The following is a 21,775-nucleotide window of genomic DNA, read 5'->3' as shown; positions in this document are numbered from 1 at the left end:
CTATAGTATGACATTTTTATGATATTTTTGTTCACATACTATCATTTTTAATTAATTTTGGAAAACAAAAAAGTCATACTATAACATGTCGTCCGAAATATGGGCAAAAAGTCATTTCGCGTCCGAAATATGATCAAAAAGTCAGACTATAGCATGAAATTTTATTTTTTATTTTTTACGACATTTAACAAGTATGACTTCCGTTCAATGTATGTAAGCCAACACAGTGGTGCAGCTGTCAGCGTTGTCGTCTCCCAATCTAAAGGTCCAGGGTTCAAGTCCTGCCTTTGACTTTCTAAGTGCAAAACTAATAACCTGGAAGTAAAGTTTGTCATCCATAATTATAATAATGACTAACTTATGCATGTTGTCCATAATGTAAAACATTACATTCAAGCAAGAACATACAATCCTCCACACTAAGTTCCAGACCCGCTATCAAACCTAGAAGCTCCTGATTATGAAATGACAACCATTTTGATGTCTTTATTGCATGCTTGTCTGACTTATATAACTTTTAAACATGTTAGGGAAGAGTGATCAATAGTGCAGTGGTTGGCATTGTTGCCTTCTGTTCAGAAGGTTGCAGGTTCAAGACCCATCCTGGAAATGATGATGTTAACATCTCTGATGAAAAGCCACAGCAAGAATCGAACCTGGAACCTTCTGACTGGGAGTCAAAACCACTGCACCACTGCACCACTGTGCTGTCTTCATTAAAAAGTTTAAATTTTATATAAGTCAGACAAACATGCAATAGAGGCAGCACAATTTTACAGTTGCTAGCGTTGTCATCTCACAATCAGGAAGTACTGGGTTCGATCAGGGGCTTGGGACTCTGTCTGTAGAGGATTGCATGTTCTTGCCTGGAGTGTGACTTTGTCACATTTACGACTACATGATGTTTGTTTTACATCATGGACTACATGCATGATAACATGCATAAGTTAGTCGTCCATATTTTGGACAACATACTTTACTTTTACTTTTTATTTATGCAGGAACATGCAAATTCCACATAGAAAGTCCCAGGCGGAGATCGAACCACAGACCTTTAGACTGAGACGACAACGCTGACAACTGAACTATTGTGTTGCCTGAGCAAATTTTGAACAGAAGTCATACTTATAGCACAAAAAAGTCAGTTCTTTAACGTCGTCCGAAACGTGATAAAATGTCATACTATATCATGTCGTCTGAAATATGATTAAAAAAAAAAAGTCATACTATATAGCATGTGTTGGACTTGGGCTCCTGATAGTACAAAGCCAATATGTGTCAGCCCCCAGTCCTGCGTGTTCTTTTAATGAGGCAACAGGAGAAGATGTCCGGCTTCAAGATATTTATTTAACAGAACAGAATAATCAGTTTACAGAGCTCTGGGTCCAGACTAAGTTTCCCTGACCGCAACAGAGTATGTGTCAGTTCACGAAATCTGACCTCCTGACCCTCCCTGACCCGGTCTAATTATAGTACAGGAACCAAAAAGTCATGTGTGGTGACGTGTCCTTTGTTGATTGGTCGAGGTGGGCCGTCTCGCCTTGTGGGGGACGTGTCGCTCGGGTCAGTAACTTATTCCTGTTTTATGTCTCGGAAGAAATAAGAAAGACAGGAGGTGAAACTAATGGTCGTGCCATGTTATGCAATCTTCTTCTCCTTTCCTGCATCTCTTCCATTTCCCACTTCCTTTTTTCTGTCCACCACTCAGACCTTCTTGTTATTATGCACAGCAGCATCGCACAATTCCCCCTTTTGGTCTCCCACAGGAGACCAACAATCGTAAGAAAGAAAAAACATGCACATACCCGCTGCCGGCGTGGCTCCATTATAACTAAAATGGACCACCTTGGTTCCGACCACTTCCTCTTTGATCACCTTTAGGAGTATGTGGTGTTCCCGGTCCACCGTCCCCTTTGGTCTCCGTCACGTGTGCAGAGAAACCTGACACCAGAGCTTGTTCGTTGATCATAGTATGGCTTATATTTCATCCAAGGAACTGGTTTCGATCGTCACCGGGTTTCCTGCGCCTGGACCCGGAAGCTGCTGTCCAGTCCACAGCTCAAAAGGAGGGAACCCTGTGGTAGAATTCACAGAGCTGCGCGCTGCCGTCAACGCTACCGGCAGAGCCTCCACCCAGGACAGCTCGGTTTGCGCACATACTTTACTGATTTTACTTTTCAGCGTCTGGTTCATTCTTTCTACCTTCCTCTGTGACTGAGGGTGGGAGACTGTGACAAATGCGTGTTTTAGGCCCAAATGTTTTTCTACTTCTTGTAAGTCTTTATTTTTGAAATGGGAGCCGTTATCTGAACGGATGCGACGAGGAAACCCATGCACGGGCATGTAGTGATTTATCAAGAATTGTATCCCTGTTTTTGCATGCTCTTTTTTTTTAGCAGGGATTGCCTCTGGCCAGCCAGTGTATGTATCCACGGCTACCAGGAGGTACCTGTGTCCTCCCCACTCTGTCAATCATGTCGGTGTAATCAATGATAAGCCCCGGGAGCTGTGGCAGGGGAAACTGTCCTTGGTGAGGCTTAATGGTCGCCTTTACGTTGTATACCATACACACACTACATTCTCTCACGTGGTTTTCTATCATAGCCGGTAGAAATGGATGCCACCAATGGGTCAGATGTCGCTGCATCTGTTTCTGTCCACAGTGAGTGAGACCGTGTGCTTCCTGTAATGTCCTCTGTACCAGGCCTGGTGGCAGAACTAGTCTACCATCCGGGGCCCTCCGCAATCCATCCTGTTTTTTTGTCTCCTCTGTCCTGGTGTCCCATGGAGAGACCTTTGCCTGCTCCTTTTCTATCATATCCTCGTTGCACTGTGGCAACAGTTCCTGTGTGATTTTCTCAGTCTGTACCATCACATACTGAGGTACGTATCCTGCAGCTTTCTTGGCTGCCTGGTCAGCTCCGTCATTCCCCAGGGCTACCATTGAGTCGGTCTTGTCATGTCCTTTGCACTTCATTACAGCTACCTTTTTTTGGGGGCTTCATTTACCAGTATCTTCACGTCTGCTTCATGTCTGATGGGTGTCTTGTCTGCAGTCAGGAATCCTGCTCTGATCCATTGTCTCAGCTCTATATGAATAGCACCCGCTACATATGCTGAGTCTGTGTAAATGTTTACAACTTTCCCTTCTGCCCATTCTGGTGCTTTAATCATGGCCTGTAGTTCTGCTATCCGGGCTGACTCTTTCCCCGACTACTGGCTCTGCTACCACTTCCTCAAATCCTTTCTGTGTTCTCCTGACCACTTGCTTTCAGTCCGTCCGTTGGGTGTCTGTAACAGCAGCCATCTGTGAACAGGGTTTCATCAGCCTCAGTGTAAGGGATGTTCTGCAAGCTCTCTCTCACCCCGACATCTTTCTGCACTCTTTCCTCACACTCATGCAGCTCCCCTTCTCCCATGTTGTCTGCCATGTTTATGCCTTCGTGTGTGTGTGTGTGTGACGTGTGGTGATGTCAGCGTTTTGTCCAGCCTGGTCTGTCTGAGTGACAGGGCATTTTTGAGTGATATAAACGCCATTACGGCCTGTGCGGTCCAGAATCAGGCGGCAGTAAGGTTCCTCCTAGTCTTTTGCTCATTACCTTTTCTTTTATTTGTTTTATGTTGTGGTCCTAATGTTCTATTATTATTTATCTACTTATTCTAATCCGTCCTTCTACTTCTGGTGTGACTAGCGCTCTCCTATGCTACACTGTCTTTGGGCCCCTTTAAACTTTAACTTTCACGTCTTAAATCTTAGTATTCTCTTATTTTCTTTGATCTATCTTATCCTTAACTTTGATCTATTAACTTCGGTCTATCTCTTCTATTAACTCATCTCTAACTAATCTCACATTATTTTAAATTGATTTATTGTACTTTATCTTATCCAATCAATCAACTATTCTTCTGAGACAGGTACTTATAATATCTCTCGTTTTTACTGTGGGTTTGTTTGATTTCTCCCACCTTAGGGCTCTCACCGGGGCTGTGATGCAGATTTTGCTGTCTCTAACCTAATTTTCTCCCTTAATCTCCCCATTGTTTTGTGTCCTTTTTACTTATCAGTAGCTTTGCGTCTGGCGTCATCTAATTGGAGTTTTAAAAGCTGAGCCTGTGTCTGTCTCAGCTCCTCCTCCTGTTCCTTTTTCCTCTGTTATCTCTATGCTACCACTTATCTTAGGTTATTCTTGTTTATTCATGTATTTTCTTCAATCTTTAACCCATATTTGTCTGTTTCTCTCTATCTTTAATTTTTTTTTAATGATTATTAATTGGCTTCCTTAGCCATATTGCTTCTCTCTATCTTTTTTATTATTTTATTTTTAACTATCACTATTATTAATTGTTCCCGTTCTTTTATTTATATATTATTACGTTCTGGATTATTCTAGTCATTTGTCTGTCCCCGTTGTTCTAAGTTGATGTTTGTTTTAGTGCGATCTTTCAGCATTAGTTTTACTCTGTTCTGACTTTATTTTTTCGCTTACTTCAATTTCTTTCTGACTCAGAGTCTGCCTCTGTTTATATTATCCTTCTCTCTCAGTAATTTTCTTCATCTGGTCTTTTCTTCACCTGCTCTTTCCGTTTACTCTCCCACACTTGCTGTGTGGCTCCGCCTGCTAATGCCATATTATGCAATCTTCTTCTCCTATCCTGCATCTCTTCCACTCCCTTTTTCCACTCCCTTTTTCCACTCCCTTTTTCCACTCCCTTTTTCCACTCCCTTTTTTCTGTCCACCCTTTAGGACCTTCTTCTTATTATGCACAGCAGCATGCTGACCTTCAGCAGTATCGCTGACCTCTACAGAAACAGCCTGTTGCATACGCCTGAGGATTAATAGTTGATTAATACGAGATTGTATATAAGGAATATAATATGGCATACATATATGTTGTATTATTGTAAGCATAGCCTAGCACAGAATCGCACACGTCGTCCAAAATATGACCAAAAAGTCATACTATAGCATGTCGTCCAAAATATGATTAAAAAAAAAAGTCATACTATAGCATGTCGTCCAAAATATGATTTAAAAAAAAAGTCATACTATAGCATGTCGTCCCAAATATGATAAAAAATCATACTATAACATGTCGTCCAAAATATGATTAAAAAAAAGAAGTCATACTATAACATGTCGTCCAAAATATGATTAAAAAAAAAAAAAAGTCATACTATAGCATGTCGTCCAAAATATGATTAAAAAAAAAAAGTCATACTATAGCATGTCGTCCCAAATATGATAAAAAATCATACTATAACATGTCGTCCAAAATATGATTAAAAAAAAGAAGTCATACTATAACATGTCGTCCAAAATATGATTAAAAAAAAGAAGTCATACTATAACATGTCGTCCAAAATATGATTAAAAAAAAAAAAAGTCATACTATAACATGTCGTCCAAAATATGATTAAAAAAAAGAAGTCATACTATAACATGTCGTCCAAAATATGATTAAAAAAAAGAAGTCATACTATAGCATGTCGTCCAAAATATGATTAAAAAAAAAAAAGTCATACTATAGCATGTCGTCCAAAATATGATTAAAAAAAAAAGTCATACTATAACATGTCGTCCAAAATATGGAAAGAAAAGTCAGACATGTCGTCTAAAATAGTCTAAAATGAAGAACAAAAACACTAAATCTAACGTTATTCCACTTCTTTTTTTGAAGGTGAATGACTAGAAACCAGGTGAAGTATTTAAATATGGTATTTATCTCATTTGTTTTTTCTCCTCTCTACACACCTCTTCACAACATGCTTTCTAACAGGTGCGTCTCATAGAGCTCTTCTTCCGCATACCGCCACCTGCTGATTTGGAGTGTGTATTAAACGTCGAGCCTCAAAAACCATTGACTTAATTAAATAAATACAAGAAGAAAGAAACTCATTGAAAAAAGAGAAACGACACTTTTCCTTCCCTTCCCCTTTTTCTACCACACAATATTATTACAGTATGTTTGTCAACGAGGATGCACTTTGTACAATATGACACAAGGTGGCAGTGTCTGCAAAGTTTTCTCACCTTCAACATGGACCAAAACCCAAATAGTGACTGATGTTATTGGTTTAGCGAAAGGTTTGAGGATTTTTTTTTACAAAAAAAAAAAAAAAGAGTGAGTAAAGTGACAAGAATTCAAGACTAGATTTTACATCTGTGTTTATGAGAAGTATCTGAATATTACTCGCATACTATCGATGGATTGATGATAGCTAATAATGAGATTAATAATCAGAGTTGAGACATATTTTAAAAAGTTAGAAGTGTATTTGTCCAGCGAAACAACACATTCGATCATTTGTTACAGCACTATTGTTCGTCAACACAACTCACATCAGATTTGTAAAGGCTGCATTCATGCAGAAACAGGAAGTGTTTGTTTCCTGACTGTGATTCTGTCCCAGATGTGTAAACAGGGAAAACTCACATTAAAGCGTGTTTGTCTGTGTGTAAACAGGCTGCGGTTGCATGACAAGAGTTGTGACACATGGCTTTCTGTTTTTCTAAATGGATGCCAACACAATGGGAGAAGAGCTGAGATCAGCCCAGGATACATGTTAGTGTTTAGTTCAAAACACCTCCAGTCTGAGAATCAGCCGTGGAACAAGTCCTGCGTGTTCCAGGGAAAATATTGTTGTTGATTAACATCTGGTTATAATCTTCGACATTATTTATTTTAAGATAATCAAATAAAATCGCCCCTCTGGGAGTTTTTCAACACAACCAGTTCAGCTAGATTTCGTCATGGAAAAGTTCACTAATATTTAAAACTGTGACTGAATAAGTGACTGACGCGTCCTCTGCGACAACACGGAGACGAGCTTCAGAGACAATCTTGATTTAACAGGAAGCAGAATGAAAGAAGTTCAAGGTTTGAAAACTGCAATAATCCTGAACCGATATGACTGGACGGACGGGAGCTCGGCTGACTGGAAACACTCGATTAGCTTTTATCTAAAGACTTCCAATTTCAAAACTGAACTTTCTTTAAGAAAGTAGCTGCAGCCGTTGAACGACTTGATTTGACTAAAAACGTACAGTAATTCTGACTTCACTGAGGGTTCATTTAGCACTGGGACCAGCTTTCATGGTGAACGGTCTGCACTTATATAAAGCTTTACCACCGTAGCGGTCTCAAAGCACTGTTCAACAGTTTACCTCCCGTCCACAAACTCTCACTCTCACTCGCCAGCGGTGGCAGAGACGCCATGCAAGGCGGTCGTCCGGCATCAGGAGCAACGTGACGTTCCGTGTCTCACCCGAGGACACTTCAGCATGTGGACGGGAGGACTTGGGGATCAAACTGGCAAACCTTATGATTAGTGGGCAACCCGCTCTGCCAGCTGAGCCGCAGCTGACTTTTATGTGGATGGTATCCGGTCAAATGGATTTGCTCAAACATAAAAAAAAAAATCAGCAGCAAACAATTGTCGGTGTACTTTGTCACTGATCTTGTGTAAATGAGGCCTAAAAGCATTTAAAAAAATAAAATAAATTAAAAAAAAAGGTACATGTCCTGTCACTTCTTCCACTGAGCTGCTCGGTAACTACAGCAACAGCTGCTCTACTCTGCCAGCAGTTTAAGCCAAAATACTCAACATGTACAGTATACACGTGGCCACCAGATTCAGACTTCAATTCAGATGGAGACAAACTGCAAAATTCAGAAGAATATTTTAATGATCATTTCATAAAATGCATTGCGGTGCATCATTGGTCAAAAATCAGATATGAAAAGTTAAAAGTTTGAATTTGACAGCACGAGTTTTTCAACATCCATGATTTAAAAAAAGATACGTGACAGTGGAAGAACAGCTCCTGTTCCTGCAGTGTGTTATCACCACTGGTTCTACGTGTTGTCATCAATAACAGGAAACGGTACGATTATGTTTGAGAGAGAAAAGCCTACGACACACCTCCGTGGTCTACTTGTCTACTAATTCTATTAGAGACACTTTAGTTTAAAAGTCAAGTGACTGATGTGATTAGAGCTTCCCGCAGGGCCGGTGATGATGTCCTACACTTCAAAAAAAAAAAAAACCTGATATATTAACTAGTCATCATGAGAGTGGACTTGTTTTTAGCGGTAGAGGACATTACATAGAAAAATAATTCAGTTTGAAAGAATCCCTGAAGATCTGGAGCCTCCAGGAAACAGCAGGAGGAGTCACAGGGTGTGAAGAGCCTCAGTGTTGTTTCCACTCGTCCCCGCATCACACAAAGGAAACTCCGTCCACACAGGAAATGAGCGCGTGTCACGCCACACTCTGCCTGCTGCTGTCTCTGCTGTGCGTCGACCCTCCGGAGCAGCGCCGCGAGAAGTCCAGAAAGATGCCGTCGGGCTCCAGCTCCGAGTCCAAAGACTCCTCGACGCGGTCCGTCGAGATCTCGGAACTGGAGGACGGGCTGGGACCGGAGCTCGCGTCTCGGGTCAGCACTTTGGAGTCGAACTCCAGCGAGCCGGAGCGGTGCGTGTCCTCGCCCGGGAACGGCTCAGGGAGGATGCAGGGGGAGGGGCGCTGCGGCTGGAGACGGTGGGGGGGAGCGGGACCGTCTGCATCTCCGGGCCGGGTGTCCCGGCTGGAGGTCGCAGCGTCTGCACAAAGAACAGGGACAGTTTTAAGGTCTCCAGCCGACACCTGGCACGAAGCGTCTCCAGGCACGCGCAAGTATCTTTAATAGTTTTGGACCGACGCAGTTTAACGATTTCCTGTCCAGCGCCCATGATGTTTAATTAACAATTGTATTTGCTCCCGTGGGTGCTCAGATGGGTGTGTTCGTTTTAAAATGAGGCGTGGTCAGGTGCACTGTTGGTGCATTGCTTACTTGAGGCAGCAGAAAGTGATTGACCAACAAAAACCTGGACAGCTTTGTAGGTAATACGCAGCTACGTAGCCGGATGCACAACTCGTGTACACTCGTCTTGTAGCACACGGGGACATGCAGGAGATAACAAAACATGCAAAGCATTAAAACAAATGAAAAAGATTACAATGTAAAAGATTATCATTGTGCGCATCAGTCTCTGCACGAGCTTTTTCCATTTCCTCTGAAGAAGAGGCTGGATTTGGGCGTGGCCTAAATACACGTGCACTAAAGTTAGTTTGACTGTTCATTTTTATAATCGAAAGTCATTTTTGATCAGCTGCCTGTGCTACAATATGTGTTCTCTCAGTTGCGAAGGGTTTAGCGGCATGCGTTAGTTTGTTTTTAAAGTAATTGAAAAGACACAAACTTTTGATGTTTGATTAATACACCTTCAACGCACCCAGATAAACGTGATGCGTCCTCACGACTGGTGGGATTAACTGGATGTGCCGCACGTTATGAAGAAAATGACGCAGGACGATCACGTCTAACGACATTTCTGGATGTCTTATTTTAACTCTCGAGTATCTATTTCATGCTGCCTTTTTAAAATATAGAATTATGACATAAATGATAACGTGTTTCACTTCAACTTCAAAACCATCGAGATTTTCGAGAGCTCTTAAAACAGTGCGTTGCATTTGATTAACTGAAAAGAAATATGAAAAGAACAAAAAAAAAAGTTTGTGTAGCATTCAGTGGGATGCAAAATGTTTTTACTCGGGTGCACCGTGTTTAAAAAGTAACCTAAAGCAACCTAAAGCAACCTGTGTAGAAATGATAATGTCTTAGTTTGGAAGTGGAGGTGGATTTGTTATATTTCCTGTTACCTGAAAGTGCAGCGGAGGCAGCGGAATCTGGGGAGTGGTTGGCGAGGCTGGACGTTGCTGGCGTTGCTGGCGTTGCCGGCAGCGGATTTGGCCGCGGGGCTGCTCTCCTCCACGCAGGAAGTCATCTCACAGACGGAGTGTCTCCTGATGCTCGCGCTCCCTCCCGCGGAGGCGTCCATGTCGTACTCGACTACAGGCGTGAGCATGGGAACGTTGTAGCTTTTAGAGCGGACCACTGGATTCTTGGCAGCGGGAGAGTTGCCAGGTTTGCAGGAGGGCTGCAACCGCTTTTCTAAAGAGATCAAGGGAAGAAGAGAGAAAGACTGTCTTTTTCTATTTTGATGACTTTATAATTGAAAACATGCCACAGAACACCACGTAAACACAGGAGCATGGAACATTTAGAAACACTTTTACTGGACATTTTCTGCGCGCGCGCGCGCACACACACACACACACACACACACACACACACACACACACACACACACACACACACACACACACACACACACACACACACACCTAAGAGGCAGGAGGAGCAGTGCAGGTTGGAGGATCCGTCTCTGGAGTATAAACCATGAGTGCCGAGGTAGGGAGAGACCACCTTCTGGATGAGAGACTCCAGACGAAGGTAGTCATCTGTTACACCTTTAGATTCATGGACGCCCTGGATCAAGGACACACAAACATACACTCAAACAGTTAGTGTCGTCTGGTTAACTGCTGCTTGTTGACTGGTGGGAATGGAAACCATTTTAAAACCACGAGGACGTTTCTAAGGAAAAAGAAAGAAAGAGCTCAGTTTGATTTTATCGAACACCGAGCGGAATGAAAGATCTCTGATGAACATTGGTTAAAACATTAGAACAATATGTTTTTTTTATAGACACCAACAGAAGACAAGCTCAGTAAAGTGCTGAGTGGATTTAGTCCCGATCCTAGATGTGTATAGACACATGTAAACGTGGTCAGATAATACAAAAATGAACTGCGTTGCTCAGTTTGTGTGTGTGTGTCACCAATATTCACTCTTCTTCTACTTCTGGCCTGATTTCCACCAAATTCAGAGGGAAGTTTCTGTCTCTTCAGCAGCTAAATTCTCCACCAGGCACAACAGCTCGTCATTAACCGTGTCTGATGTTTGGTGCTGCAGGCATGAGCGTACAGTGGCTTTACAAGGACTTCCTGCTTCAGCTTGAAATAACACTAATGAGACTGAACCAAAACAACGAGCTGAAAGACCCATCGAGCTGAGGAGAACCGTCGAGATGTAATTCTCTGTAGATTCATCACTTGGAGCGACATCGTTCACGTTACGTGTAGATGCATCGTTGACATAGAAATATCGATTCGAGCAAAAAAAAAAAACACCTACTTTGTTATTTTATGTTGCTCTGCTCAACATAAAAAACATTTAAAATGATGAAATACTTTTAGAAGTTGGACTCAGTTCAGAATCACTTCAACAAGATTTTTTACACACATTTTCACACGAGGAGAATAGAGATGGGCCGCAATGTTTTCAAGTAACAAAAACATGGGATCAATCACGTCTCAGTGCTCTGAATCACTGAGCCCAGGCAGGAAAGCCACAGCGCAGCAACAAACCACATAAATGGAGCAGACTTCAGTGGACCGGCGTCACAGCGCATTAACAGGATAAAAGGGAAATTACTAACAGATGAAACAAGAAGTAAAAACCAGCACACATTCAGCACTGCATTTGATCTCTCTTACACTCAACCTTTCTCCAAGCTGCCCTGCTTTCCTGTCTTCTTCCGCACCTTTGACCCTACCTGGTTTTCTGTTTCTCCTTCTGTAAATATTCATTGTGGCCAAAACCAAAAAAAAGCCCAATTAAAACAACTCTGCAGTGTATCTCTACACAATGAATAAAACAGGGAATAAATTAATTGTCTTGCCCTCTCCGTCTGAATCTGGAAGGAGCAGATTTGGGTCAATGATTCAAACACTTAATCCTCTACCATTCATTATCCACCCCGCATCTTACCCCTGACGAAGTAACACCCAATTTAACAAGTCTACTCTTTAGGCAGGAGGGGTGAGCTCTGATTAGTTACTCTTCTGCTCAGTAAGCTGAAGAGACTATTTCTTCTTTTTAATTCTTTGGGAGACAAAGTCGTTGCTAAAACATCTCTACATATCTCTAAATTCCTCTAATGTTACCAATAAACCCAAATAGATGTTTCAAGAAACATTAAAATCCTTTCTGAGGTTCTTCTAAAACATTTGGATGGTTGTTGTACTGTCGAATCATCTCAAAGGGTTCATGGAAAAGCCATTTTATCAGCTGGGGTACCTAAAAGAAGCGACAATACCAAGTTAGCACATTTGGTTTTAAATGATAAAAGGAAAGTTCACTTCCAGTCACAAAAACCTTTATTCTTAATGACTGAAAAACAGCAGTTAGTAAAGGATTCAGAAATGATCACTCAAACATGACTTTCAGTTATTTTCTGACAACTTGAGCCCTCCTCATTAGAAGCAGTTGTTGAAAACCTTTTGATACTCGTCATATGTCTGCAGGTCAGTGAGGGATTTTGCCCTTTTAGGTTGTTTCTTTTGAATCAATTTTACAGGTTGGTTTAACTACACTAGGACTAAACTCAACAGTAGAGAAAACTGTCTAAATGATTCGATAAAAAAGCTCATTCAGTTACTCCGGCTGCTTTGACCTTTCTGTTACAAATGCACAGGCCAACCTGGGAAACCAGAAGAATTTCGATACACTTTACTGAAAAAAAAAAACCCTTCAACTGTCGAAGCCATAGCTGCAGAAAAGGAAAGAGGTGCTACAACTTTCAAACACTGATGGATCTGCAGCTGGTGAACTCCACACACAGGTGAAACCATGCAAACACACTACTAAAAACACAGTTCATCCAGTAGGAACCTATGGATACACATCAATGAAAGCAAAAAAAACGGAATTATAATTATGTCTAGCATTTAATTAAAAATGTACCAAAATTCAGTTTATAGGGGAAAAAACTTGATTAAAAATGAATCTGTTATTTCTGTTTGTAGTAATTTCACACTCACACACACTCAGACATTGATATCTGGAAGCAACCGTGTAAGGCTATATAGTCTACCTACCTTTCAGAATGGGTTCAGAATTTCACACATGGAAACCTTGACCCGTTGTAGACAGGAGGAGATGGAGCCACAGCCACCCAACTGTCCAACGGTGTGCAGGGTGGGTTAACCAGCAACTCTAAATTGCCTCCAGGTGTCAACGTAAGTATGACTCTGCTTTTCTCAGAGTTTATCACAACGTGGACAAACTGTAATCCACAGTGATGTACACATGATCTTGTTATTCAAGTACTGAGAGAAACCACGGAGCATTCTGTAGAATGTTCATCTGAGATTAAAGGAAGAGAATCTGATGATGTCACAGCAGAGTGATGTCACAGCAGAACAGTATAAACACAGCAGAATAAGCGGTCAGAAAACATTTACAGTTGTTCTGAAGAACACATCGCACAACAGCAAGCTTCGTTGACGAGAACGCATGGAAGAACAACGCAAGCAAACACGCCGCAGAAACCGGCATCCAAGCAAAGATACCTCCTGTTTGTGGGAACTTCGCAAACGGCGCAGGTACCAACTGCTTGCGCGCTACCGCAAGATCTCCCATCCAGTGAATGGTGAGGAGGATTTACCCGCGACACAAGCTGACATTGGAACGTCTCCGAGTAAAGACAAAGGGATCTGCACCAGTGTAGCACCGGTGATAAACGAGAAGAGCAGGAGAACCTTAACTGACTGCCTTTGTGGAAACGCTGTTTCAATCACCAGCAAGGACTCCTCTGGTCTGTGGGCACTGCGGAAACATCGCAAGTTCCTGCTGCTTGCCCGCTACCGAGGAATCTCCGATTCAGAGTCTAAAAGAGAAGACGGGTCTGGGCCGAAAGGAGGCAATGAGACATCTCAGAGCAGCAACATGGACGACTGCACCAATGGCGCACCAGTGATGGACACGATGAGCAGGAAAGTCTTTATCGTCCACCGTCGCAGAGACCCGGGCTCCGTCCCCAGCAAGGATTCTTCTGGTATGTGGGCACGGCGGAAACACCGAAGGTACCAGCTGCTTGCCCGCTACCGAGGACTCTCTGATTCAACGTACAGAGAAGAAGACGTGTCCCTGGCACAAGGTGACATATCCAAGCCAAAAAGATGCAATGAGACATCTCAGAGCAGCAACATTGACAGCTGCACCGATGAAGCACCAGAGATGAAGGCGTCAGGCAGAAAAGTCGTTATTGTCCGCCATCGCAGAGACCAAGGCCCCAACAAGTATTCAGCTGGTATTTGGGCGCGACAGAAACATCGCAGATATAAACTGCTGGTTATTGAAAGGACATTTTCTGATTCGGTGGGCGGTGAAGAAGAAGCACAACTGACAGAAGAGTCAGAACAAGGAGGCCTGTTCAACCACAACGGTAGAGAACAAGTGATGGACATGAAAGAGAGGAAGGTCTTCAGACACAGTCACAGAAACTGGAGATCAGACCAAGATAAAGACTTTTCCCCTGCAGAAGCACTGAGCGGACATCCCAGGTACCAGCACCGAGACGACCATCACCAAAGACTCCCCGACACAACCCCTTACAAGAAGTGGTCTGGTGCAGGGAAGGCACACAACATTTGTGGGCACTGCAAAAGACACATAGAGCAGTCCGACAGGGACAACAGCACCACCCGCTGGAGAGGAACAACGCCACGCTGGGAACACGGTCAACACCAGACTCGTCATCCTAAATACCAGAGTGGACATTTTGAACCCCAAAGAGACTGAAATCATTTAAACTGAAACAGGATCAACGACTGTCCCCAAAGACCACCAGAAATTACTCTTTAGGGGCCAATCACATCAATTCATCTTTAAAAATTCATCATTGTTTTACATAAATGTAAACATTGAATATAAATGTAAATAAAAAAAATTAACTAAATAGATTATTATAGCCGTGTTCTTCAACAAATTTAGCTCAAAATAAAATAAATGAATTTTAATTAAAGTGATGAATTTCAGCTTTAATTTGTGGAGGTTCATAATAATATTTATGAGATAAAGCTATTTAAAAACAACATGCCCAAAAATGAGGGGTTCAAAAGTAATTGGACGCTTACTTGAACAGTAGTGTTAATGTTAGTTCTTGCACAAAAAAGTTCACAAGTGGCTCACAACTGGTTAAAAGTTGAGAATTTAGATTAATATGTAAAGAGGTGTCCATGTCAAAGAGAGAGAGTGTTTTACTGCTGCTAAAATTGTAATTGAAAATACATTTTAAGTATGACATGAAGCTGCACAACTTCACAATTGAATTATTTGGACAGAAAAAGGTTCTCATTAGTATTAGTGTGTTAGCTATAAAAAATAAAGCACTTTTTGCTATGAGAGTAGAACATAAGAAAATCATTGAAAAAGTGAAAAGTTATTTTAAATACACTTATAAAAGTTGATGCGCTGGTACCAAGCCACAGTTAAATAAGAAGAATAAGCTCAACATAAAACTTTCAACTTTCAACTTCAACAAACAGCTGACTGACTTTTTGGTGAATTTAGGAGAATTTGGGACGACCAACACTTCTGCTTAACATTAAATAAGGTTTCAACCATCTTGTAACTTGAAAAAGAGGAAATTGTTATTGTTAAATTTTGGAGGTGTTTTGCTGACACACGCTGCCTCCTCAGTGTCTCTTCTAACTAACCAGAGATCCCACCGTGTCTAGTTTCAGCATCACCACAGGTGACTTCCAGCGTCATACAGTGTGTGAGTCAGGATCAGTGTTTGTCTCAGCAAAAGTGAGAGCAAATCTACACTGATTACTAGCAACAGTTATGATGGCAGATTAGCATACTGTGATGTCTGTTATTCGAGTCCATAATAAGGATTCAAATGTAGTTGTATGTTTATTTATTCCATCAGAACTGTGTGAATTTCAGATGTTTTCCTGATTTTAGAGTCCCTCCGTCTGTCTCAATCCCTCCTTCTGAGGTGGACTTTTTGGCCGCCACGCCACGGGCACACCGATCAACGGAAACGTATTATTTTGATAACTGTTAATTCCAAACATGTTAAGAGTGCACAGACTCAATTCCAGGTGGGTCCGACAAAATCCCTAGGAGGAGTTCGTGAAAGTACAACATGTGTGAATCGGCAAAAATGGCGACTAAATTCAAAATGGTGGACTTCCTGTTGAGTTGACGTATATGTACGTACATGTGATACACATGTCCACTGAATTTGTAGCCGGGAGAGATGTGTGTACCAACTTTCATGAGTTTTTGAATATGGCAAAGCCTCCAAAAATACAGTTCTTTCCGGATAAAAATAAGGAACGAAAAGAATAATAATTCCTTGGATAACAATAGGGCTTTCCCACCATCGGTACTTTGGTTCACCGAAGTATAAAAACATGGACACATGGACGCTTCTGCTTTCACACCATGACATATTGCTTTTAACTTTGCAACATGAAATATAAACTTTTAGCTGATGAGGTCTAATAAGCTCATAATGACAACTAACTTGCCAAGTTTTTCTGGTCTTGTGAGGATGTCATGCTCTTAAATGACATGGATAGTTCAGACAGACAAACACAGCGAGAGGGAGGGTGCAGAGGGGGCTGAGTGGTCATGGGAAGACAACTGTGCTCTGTGTTCACGCTGAGATTACTTCCTGTGAGATCCCTCTGCAAAAAAAACAACAACCAACCATCTCGACCTCTTTCTCGAGCTTCTGCTCCTCTTTCACCATCTGTTGTGGTTTACCCTGTTTCCTTCACCCATGTCATGTCACGGATGTGCATGACGTGTGGATAAGAGAGGCAGCGTGAGAGACTCGTACACAAAGAGGAGAACGGAGGTGAAGGTAGGTGTGCGTGCGCGTGTGTGTGTGTGTGTGTGTGTGTGTGTGTGTGTGTGTGTGTGTGTGTGTGTGTGTGTGTGTGTGTGTGTGTGTGTGTGTGTGTGTGTGTGTGTGTGCGTGTACCTGGAGTATTAGCAGCATCTGTATGATGGAGGGAGGAACTCTGGCTCGGGGTCGAGACAGCGCCTCGTCCAGTTTCAGGTTGAGGGTGATGATGCTCCTAAAGTGGAGAAGAGCTAACTGACGCACTGACGGCTCCTTTCCCTGCAGACGCGTCAACACACACGTCAACACGATAGAGCTGCTTAATTTGAATGTTAGCTGGGGAGTGTGTGTGTGTGTGTGTGTGTGTGTGTGTGTGCGTGCGTGCGTGCGTGTGTGTGTGTGTGTGTGTGTGTGCGGACCTGTACAGGATAGAAGATGGCCTGCAGCATGGACAGAACATCACAGAAGAAGAAGTCCCAGGTGTCGGCCAGAGAGTCCAGTAACTTCTGACCTGTGACAGAACCAGAGGATCATCCGGAAAGTCAGAGAGACTCCAGAAACAAGACATGTTGTCAACAAAGAGATTATGTTCTATACTTATGAACATGTATTGTTCCATGCAAACCATGCCTGTGATTTAGAATTGAAACATATGGATGTAAATTACAGGTTGACCGATTATCGGCCTGGCTGATTATCAGGACCGATAGTTCGCGGTTTTATGATTATTGTTTATATATGATGATTATGATTATATTATTTTTATTCAATTACTGATCAAATGCATTGATTTAAAATTGCGTTGCTTTGGCTCTGATGCATCCCGCCTCCCCCCATCTAAGGAGAGATCAGTCAGTCAAATAGTTGAGAAGTATGAGCATTAAATTATTGGCATTAAATTGTTCAACAGGCTCAATGTAAACTTCTTGCAGCTACAGTCCAAAGCTGAAAACATCATATGTGACTTATTACCATCTTTCAGTGGAAATGAAGCAACATGTTTTGGAGTTGCGTTTCATCTCTTAATGAATATAGGCTAATATTCATGGCTCTTTTAGCTCTTCTGGTTTCGTCTCAACCAAAAATTGAGAAAAATACCTGGGTCTCTAGCTTGGAGACGTTTGACTGTCAGATACGAGGTTTACAAGAGCAGAACTTATTGGCTCCCAGACAATAATCTAAAAGAGGCAGAAACATTCTGTGTAAAACTGCAAAATCAGATAAGAAGTCTGTTTTGTCATCAATAAACAATTATAATATCTTAACTAGTATACAGTATACTGTGTCTCAGTGATCTTTTGAGAAAATCCTTTTGATTTGGTCACACGCGCACACACACACGCACACACACACACACACTGCCATTGATTAAGCCAGAACAATGGGTTCTGTGGTTTGTCTTATCTTATATTTCTTACTAACTCAATATGCTGCTGACGCAAATGATCACTTCCTGTCTGGTTATTGTGACGTCGTTGCTGTAACCTTCTGTTTGTGTGTGTGTGTGTGTGTGTGTGTGTGTGTGTGTGCATGTTTTCTATCATCTCTATAGTGCTTTGGATAAAGGTCACACATTTACCACAACAGAGAGAACAAAATAATGTCATTGTCCCCAGTTCTTCACCTCTTCAGTGCCTCAGTCTCACTGTGGTGTGTGTGTGTGTGTGTGTGTGTGTGTGTGTGTGTGTGTGTGTGTGTGTGTGTGTGTGTGTGTGTGTGTGTGTGTGTGTGTGTGCGTGCGTGCGTGCGTGCGTGCGTGCGTGTCCTTCACCAGAAGTGTCGGTGGAGAGATAAAGCCCTGTTCTCACAGCTCAAACTAATAGTTAACTCACAGGGTTCACACTGCATCTGGAATTTTAGTCAATTATTATGTTTCTTTTACTTTCTCGGAGACGAGACTTGTGTGACACTCAGATAAAGACTCTGAAATGTGAAATTAATCACCGATGCTGTGACTGCTCTTCATGAAAGCAGGAGGCACTGTGAGTTAATAACGGAGAGAAATTCAAAAATAAAGGCTAAAAAAAAAAAGGCCTTTGATATCGTTTTTTTTAGCATGTAGCGGAAATGTGCTTCTCTGGAAATATGCAGGTTCAAATAGGATTTATCACATTTAATGAAGAATATATGATTCCCTCTTGAAGAAGAGGTGACTTAAAATGGCCACCTTTAACAACTTAAAAACTATTCTTTAGAGTTAATATGTTCTTATGTCATTCTTAACTAAACTTAACATGTCCAGACTTCTTTGATTTGATCTCTTTAAAATTGGTCTGGTATCTCAGAGCTGCAGCTTTGAGATATACAGAGAGATTATGGGACGGCAAAGACGTTGTTTTTATTCTGTTTTGCTTCTTGTTACTTGGTTTCTCCCGATTTTATGCTAGTAATTAAGTCTTTTAAATATCAGATGATGTTTAAAAGGTGTGTCAGGTGCTAATATCTACCAATTATATATTTAATTTGGGTCTGAGGGAAATAAGAAAGTTATTGTTTTTTCTGTACATAAAGCTCTTGTAATAAGCACATGTTGTATGATATATATATATATATATATATATATATATATATATACAAAATAAAAAAAACCATGGTTCAGTCTGTTTACGCAGCCCCCCTGAGGTGAATGTGTGTGTATCTGTGTCGAGTTTTGTTTTTGTACCTTCGTAGTAGCGGATCTTGTCTCTCAGTATAACCATGCCTTTAGTGAGCAGCTGGTTCTGGAGATACTCCGTGAAGAAGGAGCCAAGCTCAGTCTTCAGCAGCTGCCTGCAAAACACACGAGCGCAGGTGAGTACAAATAGAGCACGAAGAGACCCGACACACTTCACATACACACACATCATCACATAAACGAGACGTAATGAGATTGTATGCACACACCGCGAGTGTTTAAACAGCGCAGACTCAGGAAATGAGAAAAGAAGTTGTTCCTTTAAAATGTAACCTTTAATCTTTGTGGTACAGAAGACAGCGCTGGGCAAACGCTGTATGCAAATGAACAAAGTCTGCTGGTCTTTTTCGAGAGAACATATTCATAACTGCTGCTGCAGTCGTATGTCATATAAAGCTGTTGTTGTTTGATATAACAGCTTAAGTGTATTTGAAGCCCCCCGGACATGCTAGACTGGTATTCTCTAAAAAAGAACAACCATCACTGAGTACTGAGTACTGTGTGTACATGTATGTGTCTGCTGCAGTTTTATGACAGCCCCGTCTCAACCGCCCACACTGTAATTAAACACACATCAGTGGCCCTTCTGTAACCTGGACCCATCATTTCCCCTTTAGTTTAAGGTGTTTCTGACTCAGTGGACGGTACACAGCCAAGGGAAACAAATTACCCATGATGCAGCTGAGAGTGAGGCAACATCAGTAACTGTTAGTGGACATGTGTTAATGTTTGGACTGGAGTTAAGACTAAATTTAGCATGCTGAAACTGTCTGCGGGATACGGGAGTAAGAGTGTGCATCAAATCTGCTGCTACAGCAAAGATGAGAGGAGAAATTATCAAAGTAAATACTGTAGTTTGGTCTAGAAAGAAACTAACCTGACACCTTCATTCAGAGTGTAGAGTTCATTTTCTCCCAGATCCTTCTTCTGGAAAACTGAGATCACTGCGTTGTGAATGCTGCGAATAAACACACAGGAAAGCATTGAGAAACAAATAAAGACATACAAATGAACAAGCCTTCCTCCAGAGGCAGTTAGACTTATATGAAGGCATTTTTGTGTTTTTTGTGTAAATTAAAATGTGCAATTAATACAATTATTTGCAGTGCAAACTAATTTGCTCGCACAGTTTTGTTAGTTTTGGTCACACAATTTTAAATTTTGCTTATGAAACGAGACTTTTTGGTTTACAAAGGAAAAACTTTTGTTTGCAAATAAAAAAAACCTTTGTGAGCAGAGTTGGATGTAGTGGGCGGGACATACGGTGGACACGGGAGTTTCTATTGGCGGTTTTACTTAAATCTACACTAGCACGGCTGTGGCTTTATAGACTTAGATATATCATATCTTTCGTCTCTTATTTTTGATTTAAAGTACCACAGGCCGGTTGATCAACTCAAGTGGGACGTTTGAAATACTGAGGAGGCTCTAAAATGTTGGTTGTCTCTTGCAGCCACCAACATCTGAGAACCCTCGGGCAGATTTAGCCCTGATGCTGTGGAAGTCAACAGGAGAGTCAAACATAAAAGATCAGAGAGTCATGAACTTGTTTCCCTGACGGTTTCAGTCCAGGTTGCGTTGTGTATGTTGCCCTCCAAGCACCCAGCACACTTGACGGCTCCTGCTTTCAAATAAAAGCTGAAACACCATAAAAACAACCAAAGAAATAAGAGAGAAAGCCGAAGAAAAAGGAATTTGTGAGGCAGAAAGACATGAAAAGAGGAACGAGGGATGGATGGAGATGAAGAGGGGTAGTGATGGACCCTCGGGGAGGAGAGACAAATTCCCATTCATAGCATGAATAACAGCACCAGCCGAGCTTTCTGCTGGGATCTTTATACCCACGTGGCACTCTTAAGGAAAACGTTTTTTTTTTTTACTTATACGCTTAACAAACATTTTTCATCTTCCATTCTGTCAAAAATAAAATGTAAACCAGCATAATGAAGAGTGGTTGAGAACATCGCTCCCACACCCACCTGTTCCAGGTGGCGTTGGCCCCCGCCCTCCTCTGCTGGGTGCCTTTGTCCCGGCTGCACTCCTCTACCAGCCCCCCAGCTGGTCCTCCCTTCTCCCCACCTCCCGCTGGGCCTTTGGCCTGCGAGAGGTCGGTGAGGCTGGAGGACGAGCCGGGTCCCAACCTCAGTTTGCTGTGGAGGCTCCTTGAAATCATAAAGTAGGAAAGAGAAAAGAATGACAAGCACAAACTTTTATTATCCAGTCTTATTAACCAGCCATTTTAACTTAGTGAAAAACAACACCTCCCACAAAACTTGAGGAAGTCTAACAAATATTATTCCGATGAGGTTTAAATCATGTTTTGGGAAAAACGCTTTTTTTAGATACAGCTCCATGTCAGTGGAAATAAGCTGCCGATCTCGCTCAAACTAAACCAAGTTGAGAGGCATTTTAAATCAGATTTAAAAAAGTGGTTGTTAAATAAATAACTTGGAGATGTACATATATCTACTGTCTGTTTGGTTTTGTCAAGTTTAAACAGATCAA

General features: G+C 41.8%; 1 protein-coding gene across 1 annotated transcript in view; it reads right to left on the bottom strand.

Moving 5' to 3' along the window:
• Positions 1 to 7,663: 7,663 nt before the first annotated feature.
• LOC138621736 (proline-rich protein 5-like) overlaps positions 7,664 to 21,775 on the bottom strand; it is a 16,258-nt gene continuing 2,146 nt past the window's right edge. Inside the window, 9 exon segments of the mRNA XM_069699981.1 lie at positions 7,664 to 8,604; positions 9,707 to 9,761; positions 9,763 to 9,998; positions 10,232 to 10,376; positions 16,735 to 16,875; positions 17,016 to 17,107; positions 19,259 to 19,365; positions 20,148 to 20,228; positions 21,250 to 21,432. Coding sequence (XP_069556082.1) covers positions 8,264 to 8,604; positions 9,707 to 9,761; positions 9,763 to 9,998; positions 10,232 to 10,376; positions 16,735 to 16,875; positions 17,016 to 17,107; positions 19,259 to 19,365; positions 20,148 to 20,228; positions 21,250 to 21,432 — 1,381 coding nt within the window. The 3' untranslated portion in view covers positions 7,664 to 8,263.

The sequence above is a fragment of the Brachyistius frenatus genome, unplaced genomic scaffold (assembly GCF_029030835.1).
Source record: "Brachyistius frenatus isolate BFR_SWC_R1_liver_20210118 unplaced genomic scaffold, ASM2903083v1 Contig_32, whole genome shotgun sequence".
Taxonomy (NCBI): Eukaryota; Metazoa; Chordata; class Actinopteri; family Embiotocidae; genus Brachyistius; species Brachyistius frenatus.
This window is presented reverse-complemented; position numbering and strand designations above follow the sequence as displayed.